This window comes from Crocuta crocuta, unplaced genomic scaffold, assembly GCF_008692635.1.
Source record: "Crocuta crocuta isolate KB4526 unplaced genomic scaffold, BGI_CrCroc_1.0 scaffold345, whole genome shotgun sequence".
NCBI lineage: Eukaryota > Metazoa > Chordata > Mammalia > Carnivora > Hyaenidae > Crocuta > Crocuta crocuta.
Window position 1 is genome coordinate 3,289,496 of NW_027527574.1, and position 15,805 is coordinate 3,305,300.

Consider the following 15,805-nt stretch of genomic DNA (forward strand, 5'->3'; position numbering starts at 1 on the left):
ATTTTCTAAATAATACTCATTCTAAATGGTTATTTATTAAATCCACATAGGGTACGAAGCTCTGAGCTTTCTGTTATGGTGCTTAGAAGTGATACATCCTTTGCTTCCCCCAGTTGTGCATTCATTATCTACATATAATGGAACCAAGCACAGTGTAAACCCGAATGTATATTGTATTAGCTTCCTGAGGCTATTGGAATAAATTACATATCTTGGTGGCTTATTAAAGCAGGAATTTATTCTCTCACAATTCTGGGGCCCAGAAGTGTGAAATCCATACTCCCTCTGGAGTTCTAGAGGAGAATCTGTTCTTTGACTCTGAGTGGCTTCTGGTGGCTGATGGCATTCCTTGGCTTGTGGCCACATCACTTCAACCTCTGCCTCTTGTCTTCACATCACTTTCTTGTCTGTGTGTTTATTTTTCCTCTTTTGTTTGTGAACTCTGCCTCCATTCATAAGGACAATTGTGATGGTACCTTGATAGTTCAGAGTTATCCCCTCATTGTGGAATCCTTACATCTATAAAGACCCTTTCTCCAAATAAGGTACTATTCACAAGTTCCAGGGGTTAGGCCTTGATATCTTTGGGTGGCCATCATTCAGTCCACTCCATACATCTACCATGGAAATTACATGGGGTGATTTAAACTTTTTCTCTCTCTTATTGTATTATCCTCAGTGATACTCATTAAGCAATGTGGATACCAGCTGGAAAGGCACTGTTGGCCAAGAGCAATGTGTGGTATATTTATTCACTCACTCAGGCACTTCAGAACTATAGTGGTTGCAGGAAAGCAAGGTGAACAGAAGCATCCAGGCAGCAGGGTGAGAGCAGTGGTTGGAACAAGCACAGGAGGCACTGAGGGAAGTAAGAAGGGTGCTTAACCCAGCCATGGTTGAGCAGGGGAGGCTATTTAGAGAAGGTGAGGTCTAATCTGGACCTGAGGAATACATAGGAGTTCCCCTAAGGAGTGGAGGGGTTGGGAATTCCAGAAAGAGAAACCTGTGCAAATTTCTGGAGGTCCAGGTGAGAGATTGGTAATAGGGATAGAGGTAAATGGATGGATTCGGAGGCTGTTGAGAAGGTCTCCTGGCAGGGATTGGGGATTGATGGGCTGTGCTAGGGGATGAGGGAAGGGCGTGGGGATCCCTGTCTGACATGGACAGCCAGGTTCATTCAGTGAGACAGAGGGCACAGAAGGAAAGGACCGCTTTGTGTGGCTGGAGTGGGTGGAGAAAAGATGATGAGTCTGTTTTGGGAGAGTTGTTTATTCCCCAATCCATTTCTCTCTCCAGCTCCCCCCCCCCCCCATTAAAAACAACCACAGCCACAGATAAGGTGTATCCTTTGCCAAGTTAGCAGTTTTCTTTGTTATTTACTCTCAGAACCATGGAACACTGCCACAAAATGATTCATATGTAAATTATTTGGAGTTAGAATCCTGAATCACTTAACGTGAATAATGGTAGATGGCTGAATAATGTAAGTTCACTGCAGTTCAAGATAAAAGTGACATTCATATTGTATTCAGAGATTTTTTTTTTCTTCCTGGCAAATGTAATCTATAGAGTTTACATATTATAAAGAAAGATTACATGTGAGTTGCCTAAGAAATAGGAAGATAACATTTGGAAAGATTTTTATGGACTACTTTTGTTTTGCTTCTGATGATGATTAGTTTAAAAAGTGGATTGTTCCTAGACAGTTTTACAGTCACAGTTCAGAGGTTGGGAGACAAAGTCTAACATCTCCCACATTCCAACAGAAACATTCACTGTGTGCTTAGAATACAAGCCATTGTGGAGGAGAGTGCTGGAAGCTGAGATAACACATAGTGGTGGAGAGAATGTTGCAGGACTTGCTCAGTATTTCCAATGTAACACTGCCGGTGGTCCTCGGGGAGGATCCAGGATACAGAAAGTTCCCAATAAGACTTTCTTTTGAGCCCTTTATTGAAAAAGATAACTTTTGAAAAGTGTAGTCTCCTTAGGTGGTAGACATCTTATTTTAACTCCAGTTCGAGAGAGCTCCTGGGGTACTCTAACAGGGATTATTTTACATATGTCACTGTAAATTAGCATCATTAACAGAGCCCCTGAATAGAGGTAAATTTATGGACTCTTCCAACTTGGGAGAACTGAAGCCATAGATCCGTTTAGCTTGAAAACAAAACGCCTCTCTTACTGCAGTGGTAGTAACTCCTGTCGTCTTGGCTTCACGTAGAGAGAATTAAGTGCATTTGCTCGACTTTGCATTTTCACAAAAGTACATCTAACTCTGCTTGTTAGTGTTATAAAGGACAAGGCTGGCCCAGATGATCCAAAGGCCTCCAAGTAAGTGAACAAATGTGGAGTGTTTGTTTGCTGAGTCTTTGTTTCTGTGTCCACAAGGAGTTGGCGGTAGAGCTGCCTCCCTTGGGAGGGACCAGGGCACTGTCTGCTGCGTTGTGCTGTGGCTCCGTAATGTAGACAGAGGAGTTTGGAAACAGGAGGCCCTGTTTCCAGCCTCCCAGCCATGGTGCACTAGAGTCCTGTAACCACTATTCTTCCTGGAGATTTGGGAACATTTGCTGAGTCCCCTGCTGGGCATAGACTTCCCACCCCTGCTCATTAAGTGTTACAGATTCTCCTCCCTGCACAAAGCCTAGTGTGGCTCTGCCCTGACCCCGCAACTTAGTGTAATACTACCTCTAGTTTCTATCTCTTCAATGAATCAAGTATTTTCAGCTTTGCAACTGTCATTTTCACTTTGAAAAATTCCTACTTTTACTGAAGCATTCCTTCTTAAGAGGTTAGATCTTGTGGGGCACCTGGGTGGCTCAGTGGATTGAGTGTCTGACTCTTGATCTCAGCTCAGGTCTTGTTCTCAGGGTTGTGAGTTCAAGCCCCGTGTTGGGCTCTGCACTGTGCATGGAGCCTACTTAAAAAATAATAATTAAGACAACAATAAAGGTGATGTTGTTTAGTACAAAAATGTGGGCTTTGGATGTCAGAAACCGAGGTTTGCATTTCCCTCAAAAGCTGTTCTAAGGATAAAGTGTTAAGACATTACACAAGTACTTTCTTTGCAAAGTGACTGACAAATAGTGACTAGATTCCTAGTAAAAGTTGGTTCTTTTCCTACTTTTTTGCACTGTCACTTGCCAACATGGACTGAGTGATTACTTGCACAAGCATGGGACATTCAATGCTCAGGAAACGGTCCACATATGCGGGAGCTAGCACACATTTTCTGTGGATGCTATGCTTTTGTTACATTGTATACTTCATCTATTGTCAGAGTATTTGAGGTGGCTTAGAGTAAAACCATATGTACACTTGGATGTGTGAAGATAAGACAAGAACCTAAATGACACCTTGACCTAGGGATAATTATCTTACTGCTGCAGTGGACACTAAATTTGGTTCTGAGATTCATGATGGCACAGGCAAAAGGGATGATATGAGGGACATACACACATATGGATGTATACATGTGTGTGTATTTAGGTAGCAAATGATACCTTGTATACAGTAAGTTTTAGGTATAGGTTACATTTGAAAAATTAGAATATGTCAGGGCAGTTAGTTAATTTTACAGAGCATACCCTCAATTCAGATTAATTCATTATTATAGCTACTAAGGATCAACAAATGTGGTATTACTGACACATTTCCATGTCTCATAATAAAGTCAAACAATGGTTGTTCATGATTCATGGTTGGTATACTGAGAATAATTCCTTAATGCCATGGATAAACATTTTTCTATAGCTGCTCATCTTGGATGCATGACTCACCAGGATTGATAATCAGGTAGTATTTTTAGGGAAGTGTTTAGAAATAAAATGAGAACTGTGGTCCCTGTGGTTCTCTGTTTCCTGGTTTCTGAAATACAAGATGATATGGAACATCCTTCTGGGGAATGATTCCACATCCAGCCATAGAGGAAAAAAATTTTTTTTTGTAAATTTCAACATGAAACTCAAATTCATATTAATAATGGTTTAAAAATAACAAAATAACTTAATGCTCAAGTTTTATTTCCTGTGCTTGCAAATGTCCTTTCATACTTGATCTTAGTTTTGAGTGTTATAGTCAGATTAAAAAAAAATGGTTCCAGCTGAATCACAAAGCACAGTGCTGTGTGCCCAAGCTTTCAGCATCATGACCTCTTAAGGTGTTGAAGAGATGAGAAGGCAGTGTGTTTTATGTGCCAGGGCAGCACCACTGAGCCCTTTCAAGGGACATTTTGAAGGATGTCAGTCCCTTTTTGTTGGTGACAATGACATGTCATGCTGGCTTGTCCTGTCCCTGTGGAACCAGCTTGGCTAGGGTTTGGTTTGCTTCCCTTGGCATCCAGTCTACACTGTGCAGTCTCCAGGATGTAGAAATCAGGCAGATGGTTCTGTGGTTTCTGACCCACGTCTCTAACCCCTTCCTTTGACAGGAGCACCTGATTGAGAATGAAGTGTCAATCCTGCGCAGGGTGAAGCATCCAAATATCATCATGCTGGTTGAGGAAATGGAAACAGCTACTGAGCTCTTCCTGGTGATGGAATTGGTCAAAGTAAGAGGATGAAGAGATTTCATTGGTGCCAAATCCCAAGACTTATCATATTCTTGAAGGACCTAATTGGAAAAATGTTTTACTACCTTGAAACTTTCATCATTTATCATCATTTTTCATGGCACTTAAGTCATTTTTTCATTTGCTCCAGGCTGATGAACCTTCTTTGTTACTCTCACAGGACTGTCACTATTGACATTTTGCTATGTTTTTTTTATATGTCCATTAGGGTGGAGATCTCTTTGATGCAATTACCTCTTCAACCAAGTACACTGAGAGAGATGGTAGTGCGATGGTGTACAACCTGGCCAACGCCCTCAGGTATCTTCATGGCCTCAGCATTGTGCACAGAGACATCAAGCCAGAGAACCTCTTGGTACGTCATCTCTGCTTTTTTTGTTCCAGTTCATGCCTCTCTTCCTTTAAGATGACATGATCTCATGCAGACAGTATCATTTCAGAGTCTATACCAATCTTGTAGTAAGGGACTGAGAGAATTTAAATTAGGAGAATCAGCATGACTCAAGTCAGTGATCATAAAGTATTAATGGATTTCTTGAATTGATATGTATTTCTGTATTTATTTATCAGACATTAGAAAACACATTTCCATTTATGTTTTTTTTAAAGTTTATTTATTTTGAGAGAGAGAGTGTAAGCAAGGTAGGGACAGAGAGAGAGAGGAAGACAGAGAATCCCAAGTAGGCTCCACACTGACAGCCCAGAGCCCGATGTGGGGCTTGAACCCATGAACTGTGAGATCATGACCTGACCCGAAACCAAGAGTTGGATGCTTAACAGATTGAGCTATCCAGGCGTGATAGGTTTTCATTTATGTTTTGATTGATGGTACTGACTAAAGAAAGGTGAGAAAAAATTATTTTATGAGGCAAAAATTCTGTAGAATAAATCAGAGATAGAATGAGAAGCTTATAGGAGACAGAAGTAAAGTGTGACAGTTTGTTTACATGCAGAACACAACTTTGGAAATAATTTAGTCCATTTATCTCAGCTTCACAGGTACAGAAATTGAGACTCAGATGTTGATTTTTCTTGCTTAAAAGTCTCATTTGTCCCACTGATCTACAGAAAAAGTCTGTGGCACTTGGAGAGCTTCATAATCTGGTCCCAATTTACCTTTCCAGTCACTTCTCCTGTTACCCACCCTTCCCCACCCATCTGGCCAGAGTGACACTCACCTTCATGTCCTATTTAGCACACCACCATGATGGCCTTAATAAACACAGCTTACTAATTGGGCCAATCTTTGTGTCCACACTAATTGGGCCAATCTTTGTGTCCAGGAATTTTAGAGAAGCTGATTAGGGACTTCTTCACATATTCCCCCCAAATACACATAAGACTGTTTTTTCTCTATTTCTACCTTTCCAGGCTGAGTATCTTCATCATTACTACTTAGGTGAGGTTATCTGAGTATTTTATATCATGATAATACAAACCCAGATTTTCCTGTCCCCACTCATTAGTTAAGACTTAACTTTATCGACACCATTATATATCATTGCTTATTTCCATACTGGTCTACTTTCAAATGTCCTCTCTCCCAGTGATGTGGCAAACATGTTCATCTTATAAGGCACTGAGTAAAAGGCAGGTCTTCTTTGACATCATTCCTGACTCCCTGGCAGAGTCAATCATGGCCACCTCTAGTTTCTACTGTACATTCCCTGGTGTGGTGAGTTTATCATGTGCTTGTGTGTTTCCTTCTGTAGGTGAGCACCATTAGGGGTAAGGTCTGTGTCTTGATTATTTTTATATCGTCAGTGCCTTGGACAGTTTCAAGAAAGCACATGGTGGATGTGAAGTAAATGGTTGTTGTCTGACCATCGACAGTCACTTAGCTAGCTAGCAGAGGGGCACTCACTCAAACACAGGTCTTTATAGCTTGTCTCATACTTGTACTATACAAATAATTATAGAAAAGAATATGCCTTGATGTTCAGACTTTGAGGCCATCCTGAGGGCTTTCTGCTAATCCAGAATATCCATTTTCCCCTTTTGATAATATCATTTGAGTATCCCATTTATAAGTATGTGAGTTTTTTCCTTTCTGTCTTCTGCCTTGAGGAATTGTGTTCCAGGTCTAGATTTTCCTATTATGAAAATAAATATCCTTTCTCTGTAAAACAGGATGTGTCATGGGCTTGGTTTTATGATCTCTAAGGAGGACTGGACCTCAAGATAGAAGTGAGAATATGGTGTTTTCACCTCAAAACTGTCTTCTCACCCATTATGACCTTCCCGTGTCTTTCAGGCCCAGGCTCCTCACTATGTGACTGAGGTTGTCCAGGGGCTTCACAAAGGTGACAGGGCCTTCTCTGGTGGTGGCCAGACCTAAATGTCATGGTATTAAAGAGGATGCCTCCTTCATTTCTCCCTGCTGTCCATGGCGCACCTCACCCTGGTGGCTGCACGTACTGATATTTTCTGAAAATAACAGAGCCACACATCTCCAGGGATAATTGGTTTCTGTTTAGCCAACCCATACTGCAGCTTTGAATGACGAGGCCCTGTGAGGAAGGTGACTGCGGCATTAGCGAACTTGCCTGTAACCAGGGAGTGTCCATTTCCCAGATCACGGATTCCACTCTCCCCTCTCATGTCTTCTCTTTTTTACTCACAGTGTGTATTGTGAGTCTCAGAATCAGATCCCTCATCCTTTTGTCACACATCAAAGGAAGATAATAGGATGGAGATTGGTGTCTCCAAGATGACATGTCTCAGAGTGTAACCAGGAGATTGGAACCAACTTCCTTGTGCAGTCTAACTTGCCCTAGATGAGTCTTCACCCCTCTTCAAGACCTGCACCAGCCCCACTCTACTACCCAAAGGGGAGAGAAGGAGGATGATAAAACTGATGTCTGGATGAGGCTAATGTGTGCTATAAAAGGGTCAGGCTTTGGAAACCTTAGCTGCACATATCTAAGTAAAATATATACCTGCCATCAAAAACTGAACTAGACCACTCTGCAGAGTCTAGATTGAGTCAGTAGGTCGGCATTGCCCTAGGATGAGAAAGTGCCATCGAGGCACTAGACATAAGTACACAGAGTGACCATCAGCTTCTCCCTACTTTAAAAACAAATTCCATTTTTAAACAGCAGAGCATTCAGACATCTGATTTGCATCCCCTTCTCCGGTAGTGGGGTCATAATTTAAAACACTGCCAGCAGAGATGTATGGGTCGGCGTGTCAGGGAGCACTGGGGTGGCCATTAATGCTGTGAGTTACAGCCTGGCGGTGCCCTGTCAGACGTAACTATGAGAGACCAGTGATAAATTCTGCTTTTCCGGGAGTTCTGGAGACCGAGGAGAGAAGAGGGCTGGTTTCTCCTATTTGAAGCCCTTCTAAATCATTATGTTGACATTTTATTTAGAGAACACGCAGCGTTTACTCTGTACGTGGGATCTGCATTCCTCACATTTTTAACTTTTGCATTCCGGGCGCAACTTTTGACACAGCGTCTCTCAGCTTGTGGTGGGGCATTTGAACACCACAGGGCTGGAGTTCTCACAGTTGTGATTGCTTAAATTCACTCAGAATCTGCGTGGGGGTGCAGGCTGCAGCCAGGGTTCCACCAGGCCTAGTCTCTCACTTTCAGACACAGAATCTGTTGCAGGATGGTGCGGAGGGATGGGAATGGTTTGGGTTGGAATCCCCTCTTGGTAGCTACTAGTAACTTGAGTTCTCTGTGCCTCAGTTTCCTCATCTGTAAAACAGAGGTAACAGTTATTTTTCTAATCACCCCAGGGGGGTGACCCTGAGGTCCATTAGAGCTAATGTGTGGGAAGATGTTGGCATTTCTAGAGTTTTTGAGGATGTCAGTAACTGGGGAGAGAACTGAGCACATTGCCAGAACAGAAGGCCTTTCTCTGGGGTCCTGATGCATTTGTTCACCTCTTTCTTAAAATCAGGCTCTTAAAGCAAAGCCATATGTGTTTATATGTCCATGCCATTCTCTTAAAGCAGTGTATAAATGTGTGTCTATAGGTGTAGATTTATAGATATTTTTTCCTGCTTTGAAGAGAATCTCCAGCTAAGATTTGAAATTTGCTCATATTATCTTTCATATATTTGCCTCTGTGTCTAGCACTGGGGAGAAACGAATCAAATAAAATATTATTTCAGGCTTGTCTGCTCCTTATGATACTTCTCTTTAGATGTTTAGCCAAGGAGTGACAGTTGCCCAGACATAATTCAGTGATTATAAACTGTTCAGTACCTTTCTATTTATGCTCCTGCATCTGACTCTGAATTCCTTACAGGGGATATGAGAAATGGGGCTTCAGGGACTTCTGAGTGCCCATAGCAACCCTCAAATACCCCTAGGCATCCCTAAATTGCATGTCTAAAGTAAACACTATTTTTCAAAAAATGTACCTAATGAGTATATTTTAAAGTTGTAAAAACAAAATAACAATGACATTAATAAAACTCTTTCTTTTTACTTTCATGATATAGACATTTAAAATTATAATGTTGCTTAGAATGTTCTTATCACTGCAATTACTTAGGGAATTTGTGAAGTCTGCGTTTCAGTAAATGCGTCATAAATTCTAACTGTAATTCTCTATATCGGATTGTTCTCGTTAATGTTTACATTAAACATAATGGATGGAAGGTCGTCCTTAGACCCTGGCATGACTGAAAACCTGGTTTCTGTTGCTTTAGGCTAAATCATTAGTAGCTTTGACTATTCCTCTGCTGAGTTGTGGCTGACTCAGAATGATAAATATCTGTGAGGGACTCAGCAGCCTCACCATTACTCCCATGAAACTTGAAAGTCATAAAGATGTGTGTTTGGGATGTATACTTAGTACATAAATGTGGAAGCAGTTATTAAATACTAAGGTGAAAAACATTCTTCACCTGATGAGGGCATCACAGGTAAGGAAGGCATTTCAGTATCCTGCCTTTTAATGGAGCCCTGAGATTCTTGATGCTTTTTAATGATGTCTGTATAAATCACTCCCCCTCGCTGAGAATCAGATTAATGGACAATGTTGTTAACATGCTTATCTTGAAAAAGCATAATTTTCTAAATCTTTCATCCTTTAGTAAGTAGTGGCTTGGGGGAGAAACTGGTTCAGTTTGTAGTAAAATGTGAGGAAAAGGAAACTAAATATGACTAAAATATAAAAATAGAGAAAGACATTACATCAGTATAGATTAGTTCTCTGAAGTTACTCTTCTCTGAAATTCACTGTTTTTAGAATGGACATCCAAGAGATGAGTAGGTTAAGATTACATAGTTAAATCTAAAAACCTTCTATTTAGAATGTAACTTTCAGACTTTTATTCCCAAAGCAGAATTTGCTTAAGAATAAAATTAATTTTCCTGATTATAGAACCAGCACATGTTCATTGTAAACATTTTGGAAACGAGAGGAAAGTATACAGAAGAAAGCTAAAGTAATCTTTGGTGTTACCACCTAGAAAGAAACTGAAAATTTGGGTGTATTACAGTGAATATATAATTTTGAATATTCTTTTTATGTAATATAGTGACTATTTTCCATAGGATTAATACTTATTTGAAATGTGCTTATTAGTGACTGCATAGAATTTTATTATATGAATGGTCCATGATTGATGAAGTCATTGTCCTGTTAGCCATTTATGTTCCTTCCACTTTTTAAAAACGAAGATAAATTCTTAGATTAGTGGCTTTGTGTGTAACCTTTGGGTTCATCTCTATTCCCTTAGGGTTAGTTCTTAGAAGTAGATTTACTGGATCAAGGCTTATAAATAATTTAAAGAAATTTACATGTTGCTGAAATGTTTTCTAGGAAGATCTGTGAAGCAAAAAGCATTCAGATCTTCACCAGCATTGTTAAACCATTTCCAATATGATAATTATTTGATCTAATCAGCCAGTCATTCTGGGAAAAAGTAGGAACATTCATTGAGCCCTGATCTGAGCTTGGTCTCTTCATACCAACCCCATGAGTTAGGGACTCATCTCATCCCACTTCACAGGTGAAGACATGTACACAGGGTGCCTTTCAAAGGTCACTCAACCAGAAAATGAATGGAGGTTATTCAGGTTCAGGCAGTTGGATCCCAAAGTTTATTTTCTTTCCAAACTTCCAAAGTTTTCCCTTATGTAATATTTATATTCATCACTGTTCAGAGAACAAGTCTTGATTTTATTTTCTAAACTAAACATGAAAAGGTTTTAGTGGACACTTAATAAACACCATTTCTGAGTCTCACTTCACACAGTGAGGATGTAGTAAAGGTCCATTTCCTGCCTTTTAGGCCACACTGGGTAAGCAGCTACCTACACCCCTAACTGCTGTGCCAGCATGCACACATATTCATTATACTCTTAGATAAGGAGCTTTTTTAAAAAAGTTATTTATTTATTTATTTATTTTTAGAGACAGACAGACAGACAGACCCACCCAAGCAGGCTCCATACTGTCAGCACAGAGCCTGAAGCGGGGCTTGAACTCACAAGCTGTGAGATCATGACCTGAGCTGAAGTCAGGCACTTAACCAACTGAGCCATCCAGATACCCCAAGATAAGGAACTTTTTACAAAGAGGGAAGATACTGTCTTCCATATTTCACATAAGCATGCAAAATCTCTAAAGAAAAACCTTACTTAGAGCTTTAGAGCATCAGAAGTAAATCATTGTGTTATTATCACAGGTGAGTTTTTTTTTTTTTTTTTTTTAGTTTATTGATAAATGTTGTTTCTACCTAATTTCAAGGGCCCATTTGGAATTGTTGAGAAAAGAAACTACTTCTGATTATTGGCTGGTTTCTGTTCCAGGTGTGTGAATATCCTGACGGCACCAAGTCCTTGAAGCTGGGAGACTTTGGTCTGGCCACTGTGGTGGAAGGCCCTTTGTACACAGTCTGTGGCACACCAACATATGTGGCTCCAGAAATAATTGCTGAAACTGGGTAAGACTCCTGGTGGCTTTAGTTAGTACTTAAAGTTTGGTGGAAAAAGGTGTGTTTTGCTGCTCTGGCTCCGGTGTATTCACATACCTCCTAGGAAGGTGGAGGGTGGGAGAGACCATTACCTGCACCATGACTTTGATCTCAGAAACTCAGGTGTGTGTATCTGTGTCCAAGAGCTCTAGGCCTGGACTTTTGTCCCAGGGTCAGTCTTAGAAATACCTCAACAATCCCCAGTATTGTGGTTAGCTCCAGAGAAAAGTAGATGCCCCTGTCCAAAGGGTAGTTAATTCCTCTGTGTGAAATGAGCAGTTTGACACTGACGAAGCCCTTTGTCATAACAAACAAAGGCAACTGCTCCAGTAATGTGGAGGGTCCCTGGGAGTAATATCATTAATTCTTCCTTCCACCCACTTTGTTTTCCCAGCTATGGCCTGAAGGTGGACATTTGGGCAGCAGGCGTGATCACATACATACTTCTCTGTGGATTCCCACCATTCCGAAGGTCAGTGGCTGTTTGAGTAACAATATCTGAATTGTATACTCTCTCCCTTTGGTCAGGAAGCAGACATTGTCATCCTGGCAATGAGGACGAGGAACTGGTCAATAAAAATGTCAGTTAAAAATTATATAAATGTACCTTTCACTTTTTTTCTTAATTTACAACCTATAAATGGATATTCCTTGACCACACTTTTGATATGAGGCTTGGTATATAGTCCTCTGAATTTCTTGTGGGCACTCTTCTGTAAAACACACCTATTGTCCAGTGTCTGCAATATCCATTCTCGGTCTTTTTCAAAGGAAGTGAGAGGTAAAGATCCTTATGAAGCAGTCTGATCCTTCTAGGTAAACAAACCCTTTACAGTTCTTAATAGTCATTTCTCCTATTTAATTTGACAGCACATTTTTTTTTTTTAACAACTCACTTTCCAAAGCTTTCAACCTAGTTCTCATAGAAACAGTTAACTCTTCTTTTTTTAAAATTAATTCTGTCTATTCACATAATATTTAGTGAAGTAGAATTACAAATACTTTCAGCATAAGTAGGCCTGGGAACAGAGACTGACTGTTGGTAATCATGTATCTCACCAGGGGTGGGGCAGGGGGAGCAGAGGTGGCCACACACACAGGCACAGAGCACACCCAGTACCCCAGGAGTGTGGACTTGCGAGAGTGCAGAGCTTTGACCAGAAGGTCTTGTGATCTGTCCCATATTCCTCTTTGGAGCAAATTAATGACTTGGAAGTAGAAGTCCATCTAATGATGCAAGTTTGATTTTCTTATGCATCTTCTTGAGCTCTCTTTTCACTTTAGTCTCTCGTTTTGTTCATTTTACAACTACTGTTGAGTAGCTACTGTGTGCCAGGCACTATTCTAGGTGTCAGGGATCAAATGGTAAACAAAGCATATTCTTTGATGTCGTATTTATGGTGGTGTATTTGGTCAATAAGTTCAATACACTTAATTCGCCATCTCTCCCCAACGTTTTATTTTAAAGCTTTCAAACCTGCAGAAAAGTTGAAAGGGGTATATCTTTTTTAAATGATCAATTTTTCTTATTTTTTTTAATTTACAAATAGTTTGTCAAGTTGGTTTCCATATAACACCCAGTGCTCNAAATGATCAATTTTTCAGTTGATTTGAACAAGTTTTCTTTTTATTGACATTACAGTAAACACAAGAGCGACACAGAGATGTCAGTTTTCTACTTTTGAGACCCTTATAGGGTAAAGACACCCATCACCAGAATTTTGATCAAGAAGAATAAATTGAGTATGAGGGTATGCTTATTTGAGGAAATAATAAAGGTTAAATGAAAGGTAGAGCATTTGAGTGGGACCTTGTCCTTGCAGCGGGGATTGGGTTTCTGCAGGTAGGAAGCTCTATATCTGGCTGTCAAATCAAAGTCTTCCTTCAAGGCCGTTGCTTAGGTGGATTACACAGACCATAGGATTACTGCACTATTGGCCAGCTTTTGCTGACATTTAACTACTTTAAATATTAGAGCTATCACTCAATTCTGTGGATTGATTGGGCAGTTCTTCTAATCTGGGCTAGCTAATTGGGACTTGATGGTTGAGTGTGTCGTCATTCACATGCCTGGGTCAGCTGGAGCAACAGATAAGACTTGGTCAAGTGCCTTTCAGCATTCAGCCAGAGGGCTGGTCTTGGTTTCACATGACTGTGGGTACAGGATCTCCAAAAGCACCTAAGGGAGCGTAAGTTTCTTTGTTCAACCACTTTCCTAGTATCCACTTGACTCGCATTTGCTAATTGATGTCCCACTGACCAAATGAAGTCAAATAGCTAAGCCTAGAGTAAATGTGAGCAGAGATTAAGCAGGTATGTACATGGAGTGGAATAATTTGTGGCCATTTTGTTCTGGCTGGGTTTAGTGGGGACCTCTTTGGGGAACGAGTCAAGTGAAGGGGGTAGTTTTGTTGGCAGGTGATCACGGGCCCATTATAGTAGAGTTCTCCTTGGTTAACCCAAGTTGAGATCGGTTGGAAAAGGGTTACCAGGGATCAGTTTAGAGGATTGTGTGCTCACAACTCCCTCTAGTGTTTCCACATGCCAGTGCAGTCTGCGGGTTTTTTATTTGATTTTGCTTTTTGCTTTTAACCAAAAGCGAGACTGAGACTCAGATTGAACAGTATGTATCTATTGTGACTTGTTGCTCAGTGCACGGCAGCGTTTTTGTGGGAACTGGAGGTAAGTCTGGCTAATTAAAAGCAGTAAAACTACCTTCCAAAAGCTGTTGACTTATATGTTATATTCAGAAGCCAGTCCTACAATCACAAGATTAGTTATTGCCTAAGCAAGTCTGTTCTTGGGGCCACTGACAAAAAGTAATATTTGCATGATAATTTGATTTAACAACTTGGCATTGAAAAGAGGGAATGTACTCAATTGTGCTCAAACTCTCCTGTTGTTTTCAAGGTTTTTCTCAGTGTACATTTTTAAACTTACAGCACCTTGATCCATCAGCTATATTGTTTCATGCCCTGACCTGTCTCAGCCCGATTATAGAGTATAAGTGTGAAAATATGTCCAGTGCAGATTTAATCAGACTGACTTTTACTACGTGACTACTTGGGATAAATTAGCTTTCTGTTCTTCTGCTGAGGGGCAGCTTGAAATGTTCCAAGTGCTGGAAGTTCACAGCATTGGTCCTTTAGGTGACTTCTAATTGCCTAGATCCCCTAAGCTTCTGTTTGTTGACTCAGACTATTTTGCCAAGAACCTAAATAACTTGCTGCAGTTATACTTCCAACTCTTTAGCTGTTTATGAACAAAATAAAAGTCCTGTATGTTAACAAAATATAAGCTATTTGCTATTCCAGGAAAAAAGGGGAGACTACTAATAGAGATGGCTAAAAGCAACGGTTCTGGAAATGCATGATGTTTAACATCTTTTTCTAACATTTTCTCCTGGTGAGTTGAGCTGAGTTCAGTCAGTAGGGGAATAGCAGTGGAAAAAAAACTCCATCAGACACCTAAAAAGAAATAGTTTGTGCAGGCTCATAGAAAAGCACTTTCCAGGAGGACAGTGGGGATCTCTCGCCTTTTCTGGTTGTCTGGCATGACTTTTGCTACTCACTCGATGTGCCTCTTGACCCAGACTTCATGAACTGGCAGATGTCGACTCACCTGGGCTTGGTGAGATGTCCTGGATATTCATAAAAGCCCACAGACTCTGCAGGCATACCTTGGACATGTTGTGAAAGTGGTTCCAGACCACCACAATAAAGCAAATCACATTGTAAAAGCGAGTTCATTGAAATTTTTGGTTTCCCAGTACATATAAAGGTTATGTTCACACTCTAGTCTTTTTAGTGTGCAGCAGCCTTATGCCTAAAAAAAACAATGTGCATACCTTAATTAGGAAATGCTTTATTAAAAAAAATAGAGTTTCCTGGCTGGCTTAGTTGGTGGAGCATATAACCCTTGATCTCAGGGTTGTAAGTTCAAGCCCTAGGCTGGACATGATGCTTACTTGAAAATAATAATAATAGTAAAATAAAAATACATTTTTGCTAAAAAGTGCTAACCATAATTTGAGCTTTAGTGAACTGTAATCAAGTATCACAGATCACCATAACATAGATTAATAATGAAACAGTTTGAAATATTGAGAGAATTACCAAAATGTAACATAGAGACACAAAGTGAGCTGATGCTGTTGGAAAATGGTACCAGTGGACTTGCTCCCTGCAGTGTTGCCACAAATCTTCACCTTGTAAAACAACAACAACAACAACAACAAAACAAAAAACAAAACACTTACCTGCAAAGTACAATAAAGGGAAGCAGAAATAA

The 15,805-nt window shown here is 40.3% G+C and overlaps 1 protein-coding gene across 1 annotated transcript in view; it reads left to right on the plus strand.

Moving 5' to 3' along the window:
- The window catches only part of DCLK2 (doublecortin like kinase 2), a gene marked incomplete at its 5' end in the record, with an annotated part of 150,975 nt that overhangs the window by 123,000 nt on the left and 12,170 nt on the right, over positions 1-15,805 (plus strand). The window contains 4 exons of the mRNA XM_077770593.1: positions 4,430-4,549; positions 4,779-4,925; positions 11,352-11,485; positions 11,910-11,987. Of these exons, the coding sequence (XP_077626719.1) occupies positions 4,430-4,549; positions 4,779-4,925; positions 11,352-11,485; positions 11,910-11,987 (479 nt within the window). The remainder of the gene's footprint in view (positions 1-4,429; positions 4,550-4,778; positions 4,926-11,351; positions 11,486-11,909; positions 11,988-15,805) is intronic.